This window comes from Suncus etruscus, chromosome 15 (genome assembly GCF_024139225.1).
Source record: "Suncus etruscus isolate mSunEtr1 chromosome 15, mSunEtr1.pri.cur, whole genome shotgun sequence".
Classification (NCBI taxonomy): Eukaryota; Metazoa; Chordata; class Mammalia; order Eulipotyphla; family Soricidae; genus Suncus; species Suncus etruscus.
In genome coordinates, this window is record NC_064862.1 from 20,834,313 (window position 1) to 20,858,573 (window position 24,261).

At 46.0% G+C, this 24,261-nt stretch overlaps 1 protein-coding gene across 1 annotated transcript in view; it reads right to left on the reverse strand.

Annotated features, from left to right (window-relative positions):
- Positions 1–24,261, reverse strand: part of NAA25 (N-alpha-acetyltransferase 25, NatB auxiliary subunit) — a 58,313-nt gene that overhangs the window by 15,900 nt on the left and 18,152 nt on the right. Inside the window, exons 8-17 of the mRNA XM_049789333.1 lie at positions 22,568–22,679; positions 21,797–21,886; positions 20,999–21,168; positions 17,104–17,216; positions 14,736–14,943; positions 12,599–12,688; positions 10,952–11,132; positions 9,708–9,807; positions 3,697–3,848; positions 1,040–1,165 (exon numbers count right to left, since the gene is read on the reverse strand). Coding sequence (XP_049645290.1) covers positions 1,040–1,165; positions 3,697–3,848; positions 9,708–9,807; positions 10,952–11,132; positions 12,599–12,688; positions 14,736–14,943; positions 17,104–17,216; positions 20,999–21,168; positions 21,797–21,886; positions 22,568–22,679 — 1,342 coding nt within the window. The remainder of the gene's footprint in view (positions 1–1,039; positions 1,166–3,696; positions 3,849–9,707; positions 9,808–10,951; positions 11,133–12,598; positions 12,689–14,735; positions 14,944–17,103; positions 17,217–20,998; positions 21,169–21,796; positions 21,887–22,567; positions 22,680–24,261) is intronic.

Consider the following 24,261-nt stretch of genomic DNA (forward strand, 5'->3'; position numbering starts at 1 on the left):
TTTTTGTTTTTTGGAGCCACACCCAGTGACACTCAGGGGTTACTCCTGGCTATGCACTCAGAAATCGATCCTGGCTTGGAGGGAGCATATGGGACAACGGGGGATCAAACCACAGTCTGTCCTAGGCTAGCGTGCACAAGGCAGATGCCTTAACTCTAGTGCCACCGCTCTGGCTCCAATCTTTTTTTTTTGTTGTTTGGTTTTTGGGTCACACCCGGTAGTGCTCAGGGGTTACTCCTGGCTCTATGCGCAGAAATTGCTCCTGGCAGGCTCAGGGGACCATATGGGATGCCGGGATTTCGAACCGCCGTCCTTCTGCACGCAAGGTAAACGCCCCACCACCATGCATCTCTCCAGGGCCCCCCCAATCTTTTTCTTAATTTAGTTTTTTCTGAGGCAAAGTTGCCATTCACAAGACTATGTTTTGTTTTGTTTTGTTTTGGTTTGGTTTTCGGGTCACACCCGGCGGTGCTCAGGGGTTACTCCTGGCTGTCTGCTCAGAAATAGCTCCTGGCAGGCACGGGGGACCATATGGGACACCGGGATTCGAACCAACCACCTTTGGTCCTGGATCGGCTGCTTGCAAGGCAAACACCGCTGTGCTATCTCTCCGGGCCCACAAGACTATGTTTTAAGAGTAGTTTCTCACCTGTGTGTGTACTATCACCCTCACCCACCCCCAAAGCAACAGCGTCCCTCCAGCATGGTCTACCATCCCCATGTCCTTTAATGTCACCAGTGCAGAGCTCCAAACTTGGTTTTGTTGACTTCGGCCCCTAGATCTGACCTTTTGTATGGCACATGGTCTCTGATCCCTCTAGAATCTGAGCTCAAACCAACTGTGAAAGAGGATGGAATTCATCGCCAGTAATTCCAGCACAGGGAAGAGCTTTACTGTCTTCGTCTGAACAGCCACCAGTTTATGTTTATTACAGCAAACACATTATTCATTTGTGGTGGGGGATGAGGAGTTGTATGTTGAATCTCAATTTACCCCAATTCTGTACAAATAAATAGCTTGGGGTTCAGTTCCAGTTACCTGTCTTTTGGATCCCAGCTAAAGAAAACATTTAAGTCCCTGTTGTCTCGCAAGAATTCCCATGGAATGTCATCTTCTTCAGGCCGAAGATTCATTGACTTTATACTTTCTGCTAAGCTGGTTGATCTGTAAAGTCGAAAATTTATTTGTGCATTATTTCAATGGGAATAAAAGCCACGAAATGGGGGCCGGAGAGATAGCATGGAGGTAAGGCATTTGCCTTTCATGCAGAAGGTCATCGGTTCGAATCCCGGCGTCCCATATGGTCCCCTGTGCCTGCCAGGAGCAATTTCTGAGTATGGAGCCAGGAATAACCCCTGAGCACTGCCGGGTGGACCCAAAAACCACAAAAAAAAAAAAAAGCCACGAAATGAACCACATTTTATCCATGACTTTGTTTTACTTGAAAGAAGAAAAAACTTTACCATTAGCAAGTAAAAGTTGAGATGAGAGACAGCTCAAATGGCTAAGCGCATGCTCTGGTTGTGGGACAGGCGGTGATTTGAACCCAGGATCACGTGGTCCCCTGATCAGAGAGCTGGGATAACACCTGAGCACCACCAAGTGTGCCCCCCACCAAAAACAAACAAGTCTCTTAAAATGTGAGCTAGAGCTGTCATAAGCCCTTTCTCTCCCTTTTAACTGATTTAATAAATCAGTTAACAGACTTCCCTTTTAATTATGAACTGCATGGGCTGGGGAGATAGCAGTGATAGGGCATTTGTCTTGCATGCAACCAACCTGGGAAGGACTTGGTTCAATTCCTGGCAGCCATATCCCCCAGCCTGCCAGGGATGATTTCTGAGTGCATAGCCAGGAGTAACCCCTGAGCTCTGCTGGGTGTGGCCCAACAATTAATCAATCAATAAATAAAGTTTAAAAAATTAATTGCGAACTGTAGTTTCCTGACAGTTGGACCAAGGATATAAAAGGGAGTTCGGGAGGAGGAGGGTTTTTTTTGTTTGTTTTTTTTGGGTCATACCCAGCTGTGCTCTGGGGTTAATCCTGGCTCACTGCTCAGAAATCGCTCCTGGCAGGCTCGGGGAACCATATGGGATGCCGGGATTCAAACCACCTTCCTGCATGCAAGGCAAACACCCTACCTCCATGCTATCTCTCTGGCCCCCAGGGAAGTTTTAAGGAAAGTCTGCCTGTTGACCTAAGGGCCCAGCTGACCTACCAGACTGCTGGCCAGCTTACCTATCTACCAGCCAACCTGATGCTGTTGCAAATCAAGTCTGGAAAGAGTTTGCCTACCTCCTTGCTTGCCTGACTACTGTCGTGTATGCAAGTGTATGTGCATCTGTCTTCTCTCTGAATGTCAGTAGACTCATTAGATGTTGGATAATCCTGCCTCTGAACCTTTCCTCCTGGGTTTGCTTTGTTCCAACATTTGTTGGGGGTGGATCAGGCCCTCCAACAAGAACTACCATATTTTCCGGCATATAAGATGACCGGGCCTGTAAGACAACCCCCTAATTTTGCAGTAAAAATATAGGTTTAGAGGCCGGGCGGTGGCGCTGGAGGTAAGGTGCCTGCCTTGCCTGCGCTAGCCTAGGACGGACCGCGGTTCGATCCCCCGGCGTCCCATATGGTCCCCCAAGAAGCCAGGAGCAACTTCTGAGCGCATAGCCAGGAGTAACCCCTGAGCGTCACAGGGTGTGGCCCAAAAACCCAAAAAAAAAAAAAAAAAAAAATATATATAGGTTTAGACCTATATTCGCTGTATCAGACAGAACGTTCCTGTGTTGCATGTGGGGCATGTGTTCCTGTGCTCATGTACCACAGTGAGCCAGTCACAACAAGCAAAGGTTCAAAGGTTATACTGTAATAGACTTCCTCTCTGACTCTGGCCAATCTGAGCAGGCTTTAGACAGTGTAGATTCGGGTCCAGAACATTGTCTAATTTGCATGCATAAAAAGCCTGCTTGGATTGGCTGAGTTAGAGAGGCGGTCCGAGCAGCCTGGCAGTGATTGGTGCAGGACTGAGTTGGAAAATTCGTTTTGTGGCAATATTCAGACAATTTTTGTTTAGCGGCATATTGAAACATTTTTCGGGATATACTCAGCATGTAAGATGACCCCCGATTTTCGGTTGACTTTTTTTTTGTTTCAAAAGTCGTCTTATGGGGCCAGTGTGGTGGCACTAGAGGTAAGGTGTCTGCCTTGCCTGCACTAGCCTAGAACGGACCCTAGGACAGACCGACTGCAGTTCGATCCCCCCCGGTGTCCCATATGGTCCCCCAAGCCAGGAGCGACTTCTGAGCGCATAGCCATAGTAACCCCTGAGCGTCACCGGTGTGGCCCAAAATACCAAAAAAAAAAAAAAAAAAAAAAGTCATCTTATACGCCAGAAAATACGGTAGCATGGATCATGCTAGGCTGCTATACGGCAGGAGCTGATCCTAAAAGATCCCAATAAGGGACGGTGATAATGCTCAAAGCAAGTGGCTTCATGGGGCCTATCTGAGGAGGTGTCAACAGTGTCATGACCAGACCAGGCTCGCTCCCGTGTACCCCATTCCCTCCTGCTGCTTCTCCTCCAGCCCCCTCCCCTCTCCCCCCCCCCCCAAACTGAGGCCCCCTAACTCCACCCCATGGCTCTAAGCACGCACTCTAATCCCTGGGCGCCTCTGGAGCATTTGGGCAGTACTTACAGGTTTGCTTCAAGTAAAAGGTCTAGTAACATCCGCTCGGTACGGACTTGTGCAAAATGAAGAGAATTATTCAGCCTGTTCCTAAAAGCGATAAACTCTGGGATCTTCTCAAATGCACCATATTTGTAAGCTTGAATAATATATTCTGAGGTCTGGGGAGGAAAGACATCACCTTGGTATGAATATTTCACAATGAAAGCAAACCTTTACAACCAAGACAAAACACTCAAATTAAATTAAAATACAGAATCTAGTCTCTTAAAATTCTTGATGAACAGTAATATATCAGCTATTAAAAGTCTATTTTGGGGGCCGGAGAGATAGCACAGCGGTAGCGCGTTTGCCTTGCAAGCGCTGACCCAGTGGTTCGAGTCCCGGCATCCCATATGGTCCCCCGCGCCTGCCAGTAGTGATTTCTGAGCAAAGAGCCAGGAATAATCCCTGAGCATCACCGGGTGTGGCCCAAAAACCAAAAAAAAAAAAGTCTAATTTGGAGGCTGGAGCAATAGCACAGGGTTAGGGTGCTTGCCTTGCACATGACCAAATGAGGCTCAATCCTCAGCATTTCATATAGTCCCCCAAAGCAAGCCAGGAGTGATCTCTAAGCATAAAGCCAGGACTAGATCCTGAGTGCCACTTGGTATGACCCCCCCTCCCCACAAAAAAAATCCAAAACATTCTAACATCTCTTTTGAGAATGGGAGAGATAGTACAGTGGCAGACTCTGGCTTGATATCTGGTAGCATATACCTATCCCCACCCCCACCCCTGCCCTCCTGAAGTAATTCCTGATTGTCTGTGAGATGGCCCAAAATCAAAATAATAATTTTTGTTTTTTTTTTTTTTTGGGGGGGTCACACCCAGCAGCGTTCAGGGGTCACTCCTGGCTCTACGCTCAGAAATCGCTCCTGGCAGGCTCAGGGGACCATATAGGATTCGAACCACCATCCTTCTGCATGGAAGGCAAACACCCTACCTCCATGCTATCTCGCCGGCCCCAAAATAATAATTTTTAAGTCTATTTTTCCTTCATTCCTATTTAGAGTCAGGAGTACTTTTACTGCTCCTATTATCATGTACACCCATCTGCTGTTGCCACCACCATTCCGGCCAGCAGCTGTGTCTTTCGATTTAAGATGACTAGAGGTTTAATTGCACCATATTGTTCAAAATTTGGTATGTGCCATTATGGCAGGGATATACTCCATGTTTTTCTGCATCTCAAGTAAGTTCTGTTTTCTATAAGGATCCCCAAACCATTCGCATGACCTAAACACACCCCACTACCACACACTCTCCTTCAGAGAAAACCACAGCTGCTCTTGGACTGGGTTTCCAAAACTGATGCCCAAGCATGGGGCACTAAAGTACAAAACCACAGGGCAGAGGAAAAACACCAAACAGAAGACCCATGAAAACTGCGGACCTTTCTATGGTTCTGAGGACAGAAAGACTTCACAAACACCATGACTTTTCCTTCCAAACTACCTAAGACCTCTGGCAAATTCCATCAACAACAGAGAGAACACTCAACATGTGTGCTTAAATGAGACTCACTACTAAATACATATGGAACGCTAAATGCTAGGAACAGAGGCAAGACAGAGCATTCGAAAGAGAAATTCTGTTCCAGAGAAGCCTCAGAAAAGACCATTCTCTGGACTTGGACCTAGCCATGAGGATCAGACCCATCTCTGGACCAAAGACAGAGCTGAACTGAGAGCTGGTTCTGCCCTAAAGCCAGTCCCGGGGCCCCCATCTGAGTCAAGTCCAAATGATTTTCGCAGTAGGAAAATAGGCCGATAGTCAACAACGTACCCTCGGATACACAGCCTCGCAGGGTTCATTTCAGGCCGCGGGGTTGCGCCACGGGCGCTAATTCAACTGCATTCGAAGCGGCTTTTAAACCCCCATGGGACACCTCGGCGAGCTGTTTGCCTGCAGTATCTGGAGAAATTAAAGACGGACGGACACAAGAAAATTAAAAAGATTACTTGTGATCCTGCAGGTTTAAAGAAGGACTACCTGTAAAAAGTTCAAGTCACCTTCTAGCTTGCTTAAAGGACAAAGGTACGGCCCCATGGGGGGAGGCCAGGATGCTCAAAGCAGTCAATTCAAGGCTTAACTTTACTGAGAGCCTTTGCAATAGAAGTCAAAGCTTGAAAAGAACCAGCTGGTTAGGAACCCACATCCAGCAGTTAATGAGGAGAAAAGTATGATGTTGGAGATTCAGATCAAACTTATAAATTACCCTTCCAAAATAGGCTACAGTTAGGGGCCAGACAGATAGCACAGCAGTAGGGCATTTGCCTTGCATGCGGCCGACCTGGGAGGGTTTGATTCCTGGCATCCCATGTGGTCTCCCAGCCTGCCAGGGATAATTTCTGAGTGCAGAGCCAAGAGTAAACCCTGAGTGCCATTGGGTGTGGCTCAGAAATCAATCAATCAAACAATTAATAAATTTTTAAAAATGCTACAATTAAAGGAAAAACCCCAGTGGGACCAAGTAGAAGCAATTTTTGATTTTGAGTAGCACATGGAATACCTCTGTAGAAAAAAGGCAACAACTTTTAAAATGGAAAAATCCAGGGCAACTGAGAGGCAAATGAGTCCTTTCACAAGTGAAAAGGCTCAGTGTAGGTGCCGGTGTCTAGTGTTAGAGAGTCCTCCGTTAGGGCTGTAATGAAGTGTCACTGCAGACAGAAAAGACAGGCCGAAACCACTACCCATAGAATCAGATCAAAGCGAAAAGGGTGTCAGAGTTTCGAGAAACAAGACCCCAGTAGAACTGCAGGCAAAACTCGCAGCCATAGACACTTGACAGATTATCAAGTTCCAGAAAATGTCTGTACTTATTTCTACTCATTTATGCTATAAAGAAATAAATGACTGAGATCCTATCTGGATTCCTGAAATGAACCCTGGTCACTGTCAGATACTGCAAAAATTTATGGACATCTGCCACTAAGTAATGATCATGAATCCATGAATGCCTAATAGAGGGAAAACTTTTAGGGGAATTTTTAAAGCACAGACATACGACACTTTTGGAAATATGAAAATCTAGCCCTAATTCTTATTTTATAAAAAGCTACTAGAAGTAAGATGACATCAGACACTAACCTTTCCAGAAAAAAAAATCCCTGTTTAGACCTCTTTAGACCTTCCACATATAATCTTCAACTCAACAAAGCTTTACAAAAGCAAACCAGAGTGTACACTAAAGTCTTCTTTTAAAGAGCTCATTAAGAACGGAAATACATCAGTCACTGAAGAAAAACACATTTGGAGATCTCCAAATCACCAAGGATAAAAATAACAGAGCACAGCACTTGAACTTTCCAGAGAAGTGATTTCTAATACTATCACAGGATTATTTGCACACTGCTAAGAAATGGTCCACACCTACAAAGGGATCCAGCATCCGTGGACTAAGGGTCTACTTGCTGTACTATGATTTCCTTTTGTCTCCCCACAAATCACTTACTGTAATTATGTCCTCTTCTTAGTGGTAATAAAAATAAAAGCGAGAGAGAAAGTAAAGGAGGTAGGACCCTTGTCTTGCATATGGCTGTCCTAGGTTCTATATCTGAGCCCCACCAGGACTGATCCCTGAGCACAGCACCTAGAATAAGTCCTAAGCACAGTTGGGTATGTCAAATTTACAAGTAAATAGCAAATAATTTACAAGTTCTAATTCAGATCAATGAAATACTACAAACTTATAAAGTTAACATATACTCAGATAAATCCCTATCACAACCAACCAGGAGTAAAATACAGCAGATACAAAAGCCCTTGGGGAAAAAGCTTCTCTCCAAGTGGCTCTGGGGAGTCTCCTTACTTGATTACAATACACAGGATTGGTTTGTTTTGATGTGGGTGAGTCTGTTCTGTGGGTGACAGCAAGTGTGTTCTGTGAGTAGGCGTGTCATGGGTGAGTGTGTTGTGGGAGATGTGTTGTCTGGTGAATGTGTCTATACTTCCTTCTCTCTTTGATCAGAAGCAGCTCACTGTCCCCTGAGGTTTGCTGAGAACAACCCTCCATGGATGTTCTGAGATGCCTCTGCCCAGACTTCTGGTTTATGGCACTAAAGAACGAAGAGATTCAGGGAGACAGCTCAGAGGCCCAGTGTGCACACAGGACACCCAGGCCCAGTGTGCAGCACATCCGGTTACCTAAGCATCACCGGGAGGGACCCCAAGCACCAAGCCAGAAGCTCTGAGCACAACTACTAAAAAGATATGAAACAGATATAAATAAATACTATCCACCACCGAGTTATAAAGAGGTTTCTTTATTTCTTTTAAAAAAAGAAACGAAGAAGCACCTTCTTCGCCAGGTTCCTTCTCTGCTCTTAGATCATCAAAATGGAAGGTTCTGAGCAACAGCTCTTAAAAGGACAAGAGGAGAATCATGCAGGTGGTGACCACCCTGGAGAAACACCTTCTTCTCTCCATGCATGGTCCTGGTCTAGCAATCATGAATTTCCCACAAAAAATTCCATTTAGCCGACAAGCAAAAATAAGTCTGCAGTGAAAAATATGGGGCAAATCCCTATCCTTGCAAATGGCACACAGAAGCTACTTATTTATTGCTACTTTAAAAAAAAAATAATCAAAGTCATGTTTCTTGAAATGTCTGGCAACCAGTCAGTTTGATAATCTAAGGAAACATGTACTCACTAACTGCTGGCAAAGAGAATGATTATAAACAGCAGAATAGTGTAAAGGTATCAGAGAGCCGTCAAGTCACAGAGCCTTCAAAGATTCCTGACAGCCATAAACTCTCAAAGACTACGCTCGGAGCCTCTGGAAAAGTCTCTTAAAAGAGACTCGGCTGGGCCCGGAGAGATAGCACAGCGGCGTTTGCCTTGCAAGCAGTCAATCCAGGACCAAAGGTGGTTGGTTCGAATCCCGGTGTCCCATATGGTCCCCCGTGCCTGCCAGGAGCTATTTCTGAGCAGACAGCCAGGAGTAACCCCTGAGTGCCACTGGGTGTGGCCCAAAAAACCAAAAAAAAAAAAAAAAAAAAGAGAGAGAGAGACTCGATGAGGTGAGAGAAAAAGCGCAAAAGCTCAGAGGGCTAAGCGCGGGGCCGGCGAGGTGCTAGAGGTAAGGTGTCTGCCTTGCAAGCGCTAGCCAATGAAGGACCGAGGATCGATCCCCCGGCGTCCCATATGGTCCCCCTAAACAAGGGGCAATTTCTGAGCGCCTAGCCAGGAGTAACCCCTGAGCATCAAACAGGTGTGACCCCCCCCCAAAAAAAGAGGGCTGAGCACACGCACGCTTTGCATGCAGGATCCCAGGCACTGCATGGTCCCCTGAACCAATGCCAAAATTCACCCCAAGCACAAAGCACAAAAATGAGAGGAGAGGACAGAAAAGAGAGAGAAAACTAGACTTACACATCCAAGAGACATCAAGACTACTTGGTCCAATTTTGACATGAACCTTTGCATGACTCCTAAACTCATCATAACGACCACATGACTCCTTACCCTCTAGTGAAACCAGGCCAGGAAGAGAGTTCTAAGGGCTGGAGCTCAGGCTTTGCATGCCTGAGGCCTGGGTACAATCCATAGCACTGCATGGTCCCCGAACACCAGCCAGAGTGACCCTTAAGTACTGCAACAACCAGCAGCACCGAAGCACCACCATGTGTGGCCCCTGAGCCCTCCCCCCCCCAACTCCAAATAACATGACCCTGGTCCAGTCAGCAACCATCCAAGGATACCTACAATACAGCCTTGGGCCCCACGGAGGGATGACAGAGACAATGCCCTCCGAATGGTGTTTAGTTAACAGTAAAGAAATATTAAAAGTGGGGTTCTGGGGGCAACCAAGGAGACAGTTCTCTAGGCTGAATACATGCTTTGCTGTGTCAGAGGCCTGATCCGCTTCCCAGCACCACATGGTCCCCCCAAGCACTGCTGGGAATATTGCCTCAGCATCGGCAGATGTGGCCCCAAAGCAAACACAAAATCAATCTTTTTTTTTTTCCTACTTACATCTTTCTGGTTGGAGTGGAAGAACCTGAGAGCGAAGGTACAGGACTGGGCTGCAGCAGCATACTGACCTAGGGACTCCGCGTATCGGGTCAAAAGGTAACTAGGAGGGAAAAGAAGGTGGAAAAACAGTATTAGATGGCAACCTGTGGTATAAATACACTTCAAATTACTATAGTGGAGGAGTGACTTAGCCACATAGAAAAGTGAGAAATATCCTGCCACATCTTAGAATGATCTAGTTCCCCTTAAAAAAGGAAAATGTCAAGCAAACTTGGTTTTATGGGAGTCAAAGTTCTGTATTTCTTCAACGCTTCTTAAAAACATTCTTTGTTTTTGGGCCACACCCGGTGACGCTCAGGGGTTACTCCTGGCTATACGCTCAGAAGCTGCTCCTGGCTTGGGGGACCATATGGGACACCGGGGGATCGAACCGAGGTCCGTCCAAGGCTAGCGCAGGCAAGGCAGGCACCTTACCTCTAGCGCCACCGCCCGGCCCTTAAAAACATTCTTAAATGCTGATAGTGGGATATAAATTCTCACACAACGTATTGTTGTCTTACTACTATAAATGAAAAGGAAAAATACATTGTTTAAAAGGATCTCTGATGGGGCGGGAAGGTAGTAGCAGTGGCTAAGTCGCTTGCCTTGCATGCAGCTGGCTGGAGTTCAATCCCCTGAGTAAAGAGCAGAGAACCTCTGAGTGGAGCCCAAAAGCAAAACCAAAACCAAAAATATAAAAACAATATTTAAGGTCAAAGTAAAGCACATTAAAAAACAGGGGGGTGGGGGCGCGAAAGCACAGCAGCAGTAGGGCATTTGCCTTGCATGTGGCCAAAAGGAATGGACCCAGGTTCAATTCCTGGTATCCCATATGGGCCTCTGAGCCTGCCAGGAGTGATTTCTGAGCATAGAGCCAAGAACAATCCCTGAACACCACTGGGTGTGGCCTAAAAACAAAACAAAACGAAAAACAAAATGAACGTAAAGCACATTAAGTAAACCTTAATGCCAGGTTCAAAACCATGTGTGCTAAGAAAAAGAGTACAGCTGCTTAGCACCTCTGCTGAACACTTTAACCATTTCTAAATTGTGCAAATTTGAAAACTGCCACTCAACAGGATAATTGCTACTTTTTAGTCTAAAAATCATAATACCAGGAACAACTTGGCTGCTAAAATCTAACAGTTCGAGTTCTAATGTCGGGAGTGGAAGGCCATTTGTTATTCAGAGTGTATACTACCAACCCAATGGTGTCGTGCTGGATATGCTTGGCATCCAGGCTGGAGTAGAGGTCCACCACTGGCTCAAAAGCCCCCAGCATACAGTAGATTCGAACAAGCAGCAATTTGAACTGAGCATTAGAAGGGCTGTGAGTCAATCCCTCTTCCAGCAAATTCAGGGCCTGCCACACAGCAGTCTCGTCACCTAGAACCGAAATATGTGTGTTGTCTCAACAGAGGTTTCTCAGAACCAAACACCAGAAAATTACAGACACTATTCTCTCCCCGCAATCTACAAGTGAATTTAGAGACGATGTGACACAAAACGGGATTACCAAGGCTGGATTGACAACACAGTGGATAGGGCATTGCCTTACATGCGGGCAATCAGGGTTCAATTCCTGCAATGCCATATGGTCCCCTGAGCCTGACAGAAGTAATTTCTGAGTGCAGAGCCAAAGTACCCCTGAGCACTGCTGGATGTGACCCAAAAAAAAAAAAAAAGGAGGGGTGATTTCCCGAACAGGGAGAACACCTTAGTAGTTTCTATAAAGAAAACATGGACTTGAGGGGCAGAGCGGTAGCACAGTATTAGGTGCTTGCCTTGCACACGGCTGACCCAGAACAAACCTCGATTCAATTCCCAGCATCCCATATGGTCCCCAAACCAGGAACAATCTTTGAGCGCATAGGCAGGAATAACCCCCGAGCATCACCAGGTGTGGCCCAACCTTCCACCAAAAAAGAAAGGAAAATATGGACTTGAATTTCGCAGGGCAGATTTTTCTCTAGCACTCTCAATCTTTACAAAATTTTTCTTCCAGGGGCCAGAGGGCTAGCATGGAGGTAGGGCAATTGCCTTGCATGCAGAAGGACGGTGATTCGAATCCTAGCATCCCATATGGTCCCCCCGAGCCTGCCAGGAGCAATTTCTGAGCATAGAGCTAAAAGTAACCCGAATGCTGCCAGGTGTGATCCAAAAACCCAAAAGAAAACATTTTTTTTTCCTTCCATATGAAATTCTAGGAACAGATTGTCAAAAAAGATATTGGAAAGAAACTTGCTCATTCAGGGAATGAAGAGATAGTAACCTGATTCAACCCAGGACCCCACAGTCCCTTACACACTGCCCAGAGCCATTCCTGAGCAGAGCTAGGATCTCCTTAGCAGAACAAGGTGTGACCTAAAAGTCCCCCATTTAAACCCCACGTTATTCATTAATCATCACCCTAAAAAGCCAAATCTTTTTCTGGTCTACCAAAATTTAAAAGGCTACACTACACATAGCAGCAGCCTGAAATATTGGGGCTATGGAAATGGCTCAGGGACAAAGCATTTGCTCTGCATGACTGAGGTCAAGAATTCCTGAGCCAGCTTGAACTGAGCCTCACTGGTCCCACATTTGCAAAGCACACAGTCTGAGACTAAACTACTTCAGTCTTTTTTATTATAGCTTCATAATTGGAAGCTAACAGTTCTCACTGACTGGAAATATTAAAAAATAGGCATCAATAATTAGAACTACCTTGATTTCAGTGAAATAACTGAGACTTGGGTTTTGCTAGTATATCCTAGAGAAAGAAAAACCCAAAGCATAAGTCAAGTTAGGGATTATACAGTCTCAGGATTTATAATAAAGAACAAAATGAAATTGTAATCACTGTTCCTTACCTGTTTCTCTCCATATATCAATAAGTACATGGACAGCAAGGAGACAGTAATAGTCTGAAAATTGCAATTCGGTTTTCAAACAGGATTTTCCTAAAAGAGATTAAAAAAATAAAATAAAACAGTAACATTGCCTTAGAATATCTGTTCAATCAGAATGACCCCACCAAAGTTTCTCTTTTTTTTTTTTTTTTTTGGGGGGGGGGTGTCACAATCGGTGGCGCTCAAGAGTTACTCCTGGCTCTGTGCTCAGAAGTCACTCCTGGAAGGCACAGGAGACCTTATGCCGGGATTTGAACTATAGTCCATCCTGAATCAGCTGTGTGCAAGGAAAACGCCCTACCACTGTGCTATCTCTCCAGTCCCCCCACCCCCATGAGGTTTCTTAAAGCAGGAAACTGACAGGAGAGAAAAAAGTGAGATGGAGTAAACACAGGAAAAAATACTTAAGCCATGAATCAGAGCTTCAGAAAGACTAGAGCAAGGGCCCGGAGAAATAGCACAACGGTGTTTGCCTTGCAAGCAGCTGATCCAGGACCAAAGGTGGTTGGTTCAAATCCCAGTGTCCCATATGGTCCCCCGTGCCTGCCAGGAGCTATTTCTGAGCAGATAGCCAGGAGTAACCCCTGAGCACCGCCGGGTGTGGCCCAAAAACCAAAACCAAAACAAAACAAAAAAAACAACAACAAAGACTAGAGCAGACAGGGGTTCCAGAAAGATAGACCCACAGTGGTCCTTTGGGAGAACAGCTAAGTTTGGTTATAGATGAAAATAAAAACAAGTCAAAGACCATATATAACTAAATATTATGCTCATTATTTCATTTGAGTTGTTATTTTCTGGATTTGTGTGAACACACAGGCAAGGATCAAACTCAGAGCTGCATACATGAAAAGCACCCACCTTAGCTAAACCCCCAGCTGACTTCTTAGGATCGAGTCTAAGAAACATTGAAATGGGCTGAAGTGATAGTACAGCAGGTAGGGCATTTGCCTTGCTAGCGGCTGACCCAGGTTCAATCCCCAACGACCAACATATGGACCCCTGTGCATGCCAGGTGTGGTTTCTGAGTTCAGAGCCAGAAGTCACTCGTATGTGCCTCCAGATATGGCCCAAAAAACAAAAACAAAGCAAAACAAAAAAGAAACACTGAGACTATCTAATGACATGCTTCATACAAGCATTTCATTTAGAAGATGACTTTAAAATTAAATATTTATTTCAGTTTAGAATAGTCCATTACTTTTTTTTTTACTTATACAGTCTGTTTGTATTTATTAAACACCAAGGATTATAAGCAGGGGCCAGAGCAATAGCACCCCTTGCACGTGGCTGACCCAGGATGGACCTAGGATCAATCCCCGAAGTCCCATATGGACCCCTGAGCCAGGAGCGATTTCTGAGCACAGAGCCAGGAGTAACCCCTGAACTGTCACCGGATGTGGCAACCCCCCCAAAAGGGATGATAAGCAGAAAATGTGACAATTATAAGCAATCTGCAATTTCTAAGAGCATCAATCAATGATTTGAACCAGCAGACCACAGAAGAAAATAGAACACGGGAAGCCAACAAGAATTCTTTGAACTCGGGGCAAGAGAGATAGCACAGCAGTAGGATGTTTGCCTTGCACGAGGCTGATCCAGGATGGACGGTGGTTCGAATCCCAGCATCTCATATGGTCCCCCAAGCCAGCCAGGAACAATTCCTGAGCACAGAACCAGGAGTAACCCGAGCGCTGCAGGGTATGACGCAAAAACCAAAATAAAAAAGAATTATTGGGGGGCCGGAGAAGTGGTGCAAGCGGTAAGGTGTCAGCCTTGCCAACACTAGTCTAGGACAGACCTCAGTTCGATCCCCCAGCGTCCCATATTGTCCCCCAAGCCAAGAGCGATTTCTGAGTGCATAGCCAGGAGGAACCCCTGAGCATTACCAGGTGTGACCCAAAAATCGTTCCCCCTCAAAAAGAAAAGAATTCTTTGAACTTCCAAACTGGACAGAGGTCTGCCTAGTATACCTGGAGAGCCTTCCCAGTTAACCAAACATAGGCTGTGCCTTGCCAAACTCATCTACACAGCATATTCTGAGTAACAGAAACCGGTCTTATAAATCTCTGAATCCCTTGAAAGGTTGGTTGCTCACCAAATTCCAGACCGTGCTGGTACCGTAACATCAATTCTCTGACCACGTCCAGTTTCTGATTTTTGTTTATCGTGTGGTACAAGCCAAGCAGCCTCGTCAGCTGCACCACACACAAATGCTGCTGGAGAGCTCGGATGTCGGCAGGTAGTGCCAACTTATCCTCTGTTGGCGTCGACAAAGGAACCACTCCAAGTAATTGATTAATAAACTGCAAAGTGGAAAGAGAGGAGCACACATGAGAGAACTGAGCTGCCTTTGTAGCGGACAGTTTAAATAAAGATTCGAAAAATAAATAAAACTAAATACAGCGGAGAGAGACTACAGTGGTCTAGCGAGACAAACTCAAATCCCCCTACCAGTGTCATTTTATAGCTCCCAAAATAGCTAAAACAGAAAGATCCAAACAGGCAACAGTGCTGGTAAAACTCCTGTGAAACTGGCACATTTATGTATTACTGGTCACAAAAGTACTTGGCAATACCATGGGCCATACCCACTAAAAATCAAAAACTTATAAAAATGTTATATAAATGATGGTACACCAACCTAATGATTCTATGAAAAATTTAATTGAAAAGACTAGAAAAGGCAGATAACATAATTAAAAAAAAAAAGCTGAAGTATTGGCTCGAAGCAGTGGCGCAGGTAGTAGGGCCTTGCACATGCTAACCTAGGATGGACTGCAGTTCGATCCCCCCCACCCCCGGGCGTCTCATATGGTTCCCCACGCCAGGAGCAATTTCTGAGTTCATAGCCAGCAATAACCCCTGTTCGTCACCGGGTGTGGCCCTCCCCCCCAAAACAACTTTTGTGATACAAATAAAGATCAAATTAAATAAAATCCCACTCATGCAGTTCACATCTAATAATTTTGCTTCAACTTTAATACAACTGTATGATTTTTTTTCCTTTGGTTTTTTTGGGGCCACACCTGTTTGACGCTCAGGGGTTACTCCTGGCTATGCGCTCAGAAATCGCCCCTGGCTTGGGAGGGGACCATATAGGACACCAGATCAAACCGCTGTCCATCCTAGGCTAGCACTTGCAAGGCAGACGCCTTACCTCTAGTGCCACCTCTCCGGCCCCAACTGTATGATTTTAAAATTTTTAATCTATGACTAGATTTGTCAAAAAGAAACAGCAGGGCCCGGAGAGATAGCACAGCGGCGTTTGCCTTGCAAGCAGCCAATCCAGGACCAAAGGTGGTTGGTTCGAATCCCGGTGTCCCATATGGTCCCCCATGCCTGCCAGGAGCTATTTCTGAGCAGACAGCCAGGAGTAACCCCTGAGCATCACTGGTGTGACCCCAAAAAAAAAACAGCAGTAGTGTTGGTCTATGATTCTGATTAATACCTAGTTCCTACATCTGTTCTTTCCCTCCTCAACCATCGTTTATGTTGATATTGTGTTATTAATGCTTTCATTGAGTGAATGCTAAAGATAAATTCTTTATCATAGGGGCCGGAGAGATAGCATGGAGGTAAGGCGTTTGCCTTTCATGCAGGAGGTCATCGGTTCGAATCCCGGCGCCCCATATGGTCCCCCGTGCCTGCCAGGAGCAATTTCTGAGCCTGGAGCCAGGAATAACCCCTGAGCACTGCCGGGTGTGACCCAAAAACCACAAAAAAAAAAAAAAAAAATTCTTTATCATAGTTCTGCACTGCCATTTCCTCTAGTCAAAGGCTTCACTCCATCACAGACTACCCCTCCCAGTCCTATCCCCCCCACCCCCATCAAGTGGCCTATTTCCTACTAAGACAAGCTTGGGACCCTTTAACTCAACAGAAACTCTTTACAGGCCTACAACACTCATCCTAATAGCTTCAAATTCTCTTTTATTAACAAGAAAACAACTATGATCTCTCACCATATTATTACCACATGGGTCACATGAGGTGATGTCTGATTTTTCAAATACAACTAGAAAAACAGAGTCTCTGGTGTAGGAGTCAGATCGTGAAGACTTAAGACACGCAGTGTCAGGAGAGGGGTACAACTCAGTGGCAGAGCGCCTGTGCCGGTCCTGCAGCCCCATCATGACTCCTTCAACTCACAGGATGGCAGAACAGTAAGACGTGACTCACTGTCCCCCCTTAGTCTCAATGCTCAAACAAGATGGCTGAATGAAATGCAGCATCAACAAAACCATTAATACGTTAATATTTTTTTGTTTTTGGACCACACCCAGTGACGCTCAGGGATTACTATGTGCTCAGAAATCACTCCTGAAAAAAAAAAAAGAAATCGCCCCTAGCTTGGGGGACCATATGGGACGCCGTGGGATCGAACCGAAGTCCATCCTATGCTAGCGCTTGCAAGACAGACACCTTACCTCTAGCGCCACCTTCCCAGCCCCAACCAGACTTACTTTTGTACATTGTGTAGCTGGCAAGAGATCAACAAACACCTTGAGATCCGTAAAACAACAAGGTTTATCTCCGAACTTTTTAAAATACTGAAACATTAATTCTTCTGGATCACCTGGAAGGAAAAACAAATCACTCAACCACTTGTTTGTCTGTCTGTTGGGGGGGGGGGGGAGCACACCCAGTGAGACACAAGACTTCCTCCTGACTCTGTGCTCAAGGATCACACCTGGAGAAGTTGAGACCATATGGGGTGGCTGTGTATTGAGGCCCAGTCAGCCCCATACAAAGTAAGAGCCCTACCTGCTGTATTATTACTCCAGCCACAACAATCTCTAACTTAGAAGATATAATGGGGGTAGATATGTGAAAAGCATTTCTTTTTTTATTGTTTTTTCCCTTCCTCCCCTGAAAAGTATTTTCAATTAAGCTAAAACTTTGCTTGACTATTTGAATAAGAATGACACCAGGGACTGGAGAGGCAGCACAGTGGTAAAGTGTTTGCCTTAGATGAAGAAGGATGGTGGTTCCAATCCTGGCGTCCCATATGGTCCCCCAAGCCTGCCAGGAGCGATTTCTGAGCATAGAGCCAGGAGTGGCCCCTGAGCGCTGCCGGGTGTGACCCAAAACAAACAAAAACAAAAGAATGACACAGAGGGGCTGGATTGGTAACACAGCAGGGAAAGCATTTGCCCTGAATGCAACCAACCCAGTTCGATCCCTGGCATCCCATATGGTCCCCTGTGCCTGCCATAAGTGATTTCTGGACTCAGAGTCAGGAGTAACCCCTGAGCACTGCTGCTGGGTATGACTCCCCTCCCCCCCCAAAAAAATGATACAGAAAATAGTTGTGGGCTACAAGCCCCACAGGAGTGATTTCTGAGTGCAGAATCAGGAGTAAGCCCTGAGCTGCCAGGTATAGCCCAAATATAAGCAAATAAAAACAAAAAGGTTTGATCCCAATACACATGGTTGATCCCTAGAGCACTACAAGAACAGCCCCAACCACTGTGCCAGGAATAGCCCCTGAACAACCCTCAAATTCAAACAAATGTATCAGAGGGACTGTGGTGATAGCTCAAAGATGAAGAGATCCAAGGGAACATCACCTGACCCCCAGTAAAGCTGGGTGGGGCAGTGTCTGTGAGAGTCTCGGCTTGCTGTTTCATACAAAAAATTAAACAGTCATGGGAAAAGAGGCCAAGCGATGATAGCACAGCAGGTAGGGAGTTTGCACATGGCCAACCTGGTTTTGTTCCCATATGGCCCCGAGCCTGCCAGGAGTGATTTCTGAACGCACCGCTGGATGTGGCGCAAATCTATTCCCTTCCCCTCTTTACCCCCTTGTGATGCTGGAGAAAGAACCTGGGTCAGCCACATGCAAGGCAAACAGCCTACCAGGTTGTGCTATCACTCCAGGCCCACCTTGCCATTTTTATTAGCCAGAGTTTAATATAAATTACCTGAGGGTCAGAGTTCACAACCCTAAGGGTACTTGTGCTAAGTCAGAAAAGGTAAAAGGAAAAAGTAAAATGATTTCACATGTGTATGACAACAGCGGTCCAGGCAGTCAGTGTTACTGGCTCAGGCAGCAGCAGGCCATGTATTTTTTGCAAGGGGTCCAAGACTTCCCCCCTAACAGAATAAAAACAGAACTATAAGTGAATTCTTAGTATGAGTTAAGCACCAAGTACCTTGGTGGTGGGGAGGACGTCATTTTCCCCAACAAAATTCTGAACTGGCACAGCATGGTATGGTACCCAGCTGGAGCAGGGCAGGACAATCATTTTCAAGAGCACACCAGGGCTCCATCCAGTATTCTGAAGGCCCTCTGAATGCTTTACTGGCTATACGATGCCTATTATCCTGTACCTCCTTCCTCCAGTATCACAAATAATCATTTTTCATTTGTTCTGTTGGTTTTTATTTGATTTTAGTCGTAAAAAATAACACCTCCCCATTCACCAATGCAACCTTCTCACCACCAATGCCCCCCATTTCCCTCCTCCCCATCCCTTGCCTGTCTTCAAGACAGGCATTCTACTCCTCTCACTCACTACCATTGTCAGGATAGTTGTTAGTGTAGTTATTTCTCTAACTGCACTCACCACTCTTTGTGGTAAGCTTCGTATCCAGGCTGCTCCTTCCAGCCCTCATCTCTATTGTCTCTGGGCATGATTACAATAATATCTTTTCTTTTTCTTTTTTTTTTTTGGTTTTGGGCCACACCCAGTGATGCTCAGGGGTTACTCCTGGCTATGCGCTCAGAAGTCGCTCCTGGCTTGGGGGACCATATGGGACGCCGGGGGATCAAACCGCGGTCTGTCCAAGGCTAGCGCAGGCAAGGCAGGCACCTTACCTCTAGCGCCACCGCCAGGCCCCTCTTTTATTTTTCTTAAAACCTATAGGTGAGTGAGACTATTCTATGTCTATCTCTCTGCCTCTGACTTATTTCACTCAGCATAATAGTTTCCATATCCGGGCCCGGAGATATAGCACAGTGGCGTTTGCCTTGCAAGCAGCCGATCCAGGACTAAAGGTGGTTGGTTCGAATCCCGGTGTCCCATATGGTCCCCCGTGCCTGCCAGGAGCTATTTCTGAGCAGACAGCCAGGAGTAACCCCTGAGCAACGCCGGGTGTGGCCCAAAAAAAAAAAATAGTTTCCATATCCATCCATGTATAGGAAAATTTCAAGACTTCATATTTTTCTGATGGCTGCATAGTTTTTTGGGTTTTTTTTGGGGGGGAGGGACATACCCGGCAGCGTTCAGGGGTTACTCCTTGCTCTACACTCAGAAATCGCTCCTGGCAGGCTTGGGGGAACCATATGGGATGCCAGGATTCAAACCACCGTCCTTCTGTATGCAAGGCAAATGCCTTACCTCCAACTATCTCTCTGGCCCCTGACGGCTGCATAGTATTCCACTGTGTAAATGTACCACAACCAATAAATACTTGGAAGTATTTGAAGTAGATCTTCAAGAAAGCTTTTATCCACTTCATGGAATTCTAAAACTTTGAAAACTGGCTATTTTACTTTGGAAATGATTTTGTTTTAGTTATTGTGTCACACCCAGCAGCGCTCAGGCGTTACTCCTGGCTTTACACTCAGAAATTGCTCCTGGCAAGCTCAGGGGGACCATATGGGATGCCGGGATTCGAACCACCATCCTTCAGCATGCAAGGCAAACGCCTTACCTCCATGCTCTCTCTGGCCCATGGAAATGATTTTGACATAGCCATTGGATCGGCAAAAAGTGCATGACAGGGGCCAGAGACAGCATAGTGGTGGAACATTTGCCTTGCACGCAGCCGATTAAGGAGGGACAATGGTTCAAATCCCTGAGTACTGCTGGGTATGACCCAAAAACCAAAAGAAAAAGTGCATGACAAAGACTGTAGGAAATGGGAGACATGTGAATTTTTCTCCTTTTTTTTGGCTTTTGGGGCACACCCGGTGACGCTCAGGGGTTACTCCTGGCTATGCATTTATAAATCGCTCCTCGCTTGGGGGACCATATGGGACGCTGGGGGATCGAACCGCGGTCCGTCCTAGGTTAGTGTGTACAAGGGAAACACCCTACCACTTGCACCACCACTCCAACCCCAAGACATGTGAATCTTAAGCTAAACTAAGTAAAGTACTAAGAACTAACTTTATGTGACTCATTTATCAGCAAGTATTTTCAAGTTATAGAAACATCTGCTTCCAAAACAAGTCTCGAGGAAGAAGGTAAGAGGAGGTTCAGTGATGGGACAGAGCCTGGGTAAGAATGCCCAGCATGTCCAAAACCAAATGTCTCTGGCATTACAGGCTTTGTAAGTAAATGTTCAACTTGAATAACAGGGTGTCCTTGTGTCTTCCCCAATGTTCCCAAATATCCTACAAGTTCTTACCCAGTTTATACTCGTCGTTGAAGCCCTGCCGTCGTAGCCGTCTGATGAGCTCCAGTTTAGCCAGATGTGGACCTCGGAGATGGCGAGAACTCTTAGATTCTTCTGTGATCCGATCTTCTATGAACTTCACCGCCTCTTCTGCTGAATAATGTACTTCTCCTTCTAAAGAACTGGATACGAACACACCAAAATAATAGTGACTCTATTGTTCAAAATAATATTTGGGGGGGGGGGGTCTCTTAAGGGTCACACCTGGTGGCGTTCGGGGTTTACTCCTGGCTCTGCACTTAGAAATCACTCCTGGCAGGCTCGTGGGACCACATGAGATATTGGGGATCAAATCTGGGTCAGCTATATGCAAGGCAAATGCCCTACCCACTGTGCTATCACTTCAGCCCCAACCCCAATAAATTAAATTATAATTTAATTTAATAAATAAATTAAATTCAAGGCACTAGCGTCATAATTCATTGAGTAGGGTGCTTGCCTTGTATACAGCTGACCCAGATTGATCCCCGGTATCCCACGTGACCCCCTCCCCAAACATAAAAGGAGAGATCCAAGAGCGCAGAGACAGGAGTAGGCCCTAGGCATAGCCTGGTATAGCCAAAAAAATTATTCTAAAAAACATACAAACAGACTCATAGGAAGAAGGGTGGAGTGGAGTGGAGTGGAGTGCCATGAACTCTCAGGAAAGAAAACGAAATGAAGTGGCGTAGAGTGCCACGTAATTCTCAGAGAAGGAGAATGGAGTGGAAAGGACAGTGACACCGAAGGCTCAGGGAAAGAGACACTTACTGTTCGCCTGCAGCAGGAGGGGTCCAGGCCTCTTCAATCAGTCGAAAGACAGAATCGAAATAAGTCAGATAGAACTGCCAGTCATCTGAGCTAAAATCAGATTGAATGTGCAAACAAGATTAAACCAGAGTTGTGACAAGTCTGCGTCAGGGGCCATGATGTTCAACCCAGTTTCTACCTCATGTACCCATTTTTACAAGGAGAGGCCCACCCCTCCCCAGCAGTGCTGAAAGGGCAGCACTGCAGAGGTATTTTCAAAGCATGACCAATTATAAGGGGGCAGGAGGACAAGACAGCAGACAGGGCACTAGCCTTGCATGCTACCAACCCAGGTCCAATCCCAACACCCCATACTGCTCCCCAATGTGATCCCTGAGAACAGCTGGCTGTGGCCCCAAAACCAAAAGAATAAAAAGAAACCCAATAAAGAGATTACACTTTCCTTCAATAAAGTGACCAGGTCTAGAAAACTAATACTCCTAAAACTCTCACACCCGCACTTCCTACAGAGAAGGTAAAGGCATCACACTCAGACAATACTGAATTTCACAAGACTGTCAAATTTCCTTCTAACAAGAAACATCCTAAAGGCGTAAGACTTAAACCTTCACTAAAAGACGAAAGAGCATCAAAACTTTGAGAATTATCCAGGACACACTAGGCAAAGCTTTGATTTTCGGCTCAGCCATCTCCAAAATCAGAGAGAGTGAAGCAGGCTTGAGTCCCCAGAGTCCAAGGCCAGGCTCAAGAGACGAAGCCGCATCTACTCACTTTTTCAGCAAGAGGCGGCGGGACAGGGCGTTGCACTCCGGCCACCTGCTCAGCTTCTTGTACATGGCCATGCACTTATTTTCCCGGCTCTGGAGCTCACTGGTCAGCTTCTCTAGAGGGAAAGTCACACAAGAGGCTAAGCTGACGCCATTCTTTGCTCGGACATCAGAACAAAGCTCGAGCACAAGAAGAAAAAAAGGGGCACGTCTTCCTCATTCACTTCATTAGGGGACTGATCACTTTCAGATTCCAATCTCAGATGTTGAACAGAGATTCTTCTGGCAGCAGAGAGAGTAGAGGAGTTAAGGCACTTGCCTTGCCTGTAGCTAACTCCGAGTCAATTCCTGGCACCATACTTGGGTTGGTCCCCTGTGCACCTTCAGGAGGGCCAGGAGGAAGCCCTGAGCTTATGAGGCAGGTGTGCCACACCCCCACTTCTATATTAGAAAAAAAAAAATTGTACTGCCAAAAAGAAGCACATTTCTGATATCAACTTGTTCAATTGTTTTTCTTGTAAAATGTAAAGATCAGTCACCGGAGTGATAGCACAGCAGTATGGTATTGCCTTGCACGTGGCCGACCCAGGACTGAACACTGCTGGGTGTGACCCAAAAATATAAACAAAAACAAAAAAAGTAAAGATCACAGCAGGTAGGGAGTTTGCCTTGCATGTGACTGACCCAGGTTCGATCTCCAGCATCCCATAGGGTCCCAAGCACCGACAGGAATGACCCCAGAGTGCAGAGCCAGGAGTAACTTCTGGGGCCAGAGAGACAGTAGAGGAGTTGAGTGGTTGCCTTGCAAGTAGCCAAGCCAGGTTCCATCCCCAGCACTACAAATGGTCCCCCAAGTCCCATCAGAAGTGATCCCTGAACCTAAGCCCTGAGCACCACCAGGTGTGCCCCAAATAACCTCCAAATAAGCATAAGTTGCTTCTACATTTTGTGTTACGAAATAATCACCAGTTAAGTGTTTCATTTTTGCCAGGGAACAGTTGAGAAAGGTGTGAGCTTTACCACTGAGTCACATCCTGGCCAAAACTGGCTTTGATGACTGCAGTCAATGAGATCTAATTTTTCCCAATGACTATAAAGGTACAATTAAGAATGAACCCAGCTCATTCAAACATTAATTGCACTTACAAGAAAATATTTTTCCTAAGGGAACCATGAGGCATGTATGAATATTCTGAGCCAAAAATCCTAACTGCCCCCAAACAGGAAAAGAGCTAAAACTATCTATGAAGTTTCTACAAATTAATTCCCCATCTAAAAGGAAAGTTTTCTTTCTCTCTCGCTCTCTCTCTTTTTTTTTTTATTTTCTGAGCCAAACCCAGTGATGATCAGGGGTTACTACTGGCTCTGCACTCAGAAATTGCTCCTGGCAAGCTCAGAGGACCATATGTGATGGCAGAAATCAAACCCAGGTCCATCCTGGGTCAGCCACATGCAAGGCAAAAGCTCTACCACTGTGCTATCACTACAGCCCAGAAAGAGGTAAACTTTACAGGCATATCTGAAAAGTCATCTGAGAGACGTCAGAGAAGGAGCTCAGAGCAGCAGTGGGATCCCAGGCCTCGCATCTCAGAGGCCTTGGAATAGAAAGAGGAGGTCGGGGGGGCCGGGCGGTGGCGCTAGAAGGTGCCTGCCTTGCCTGCGCTAGCCTAGGACGAACCGCAGTTCGATCCCCCGGCG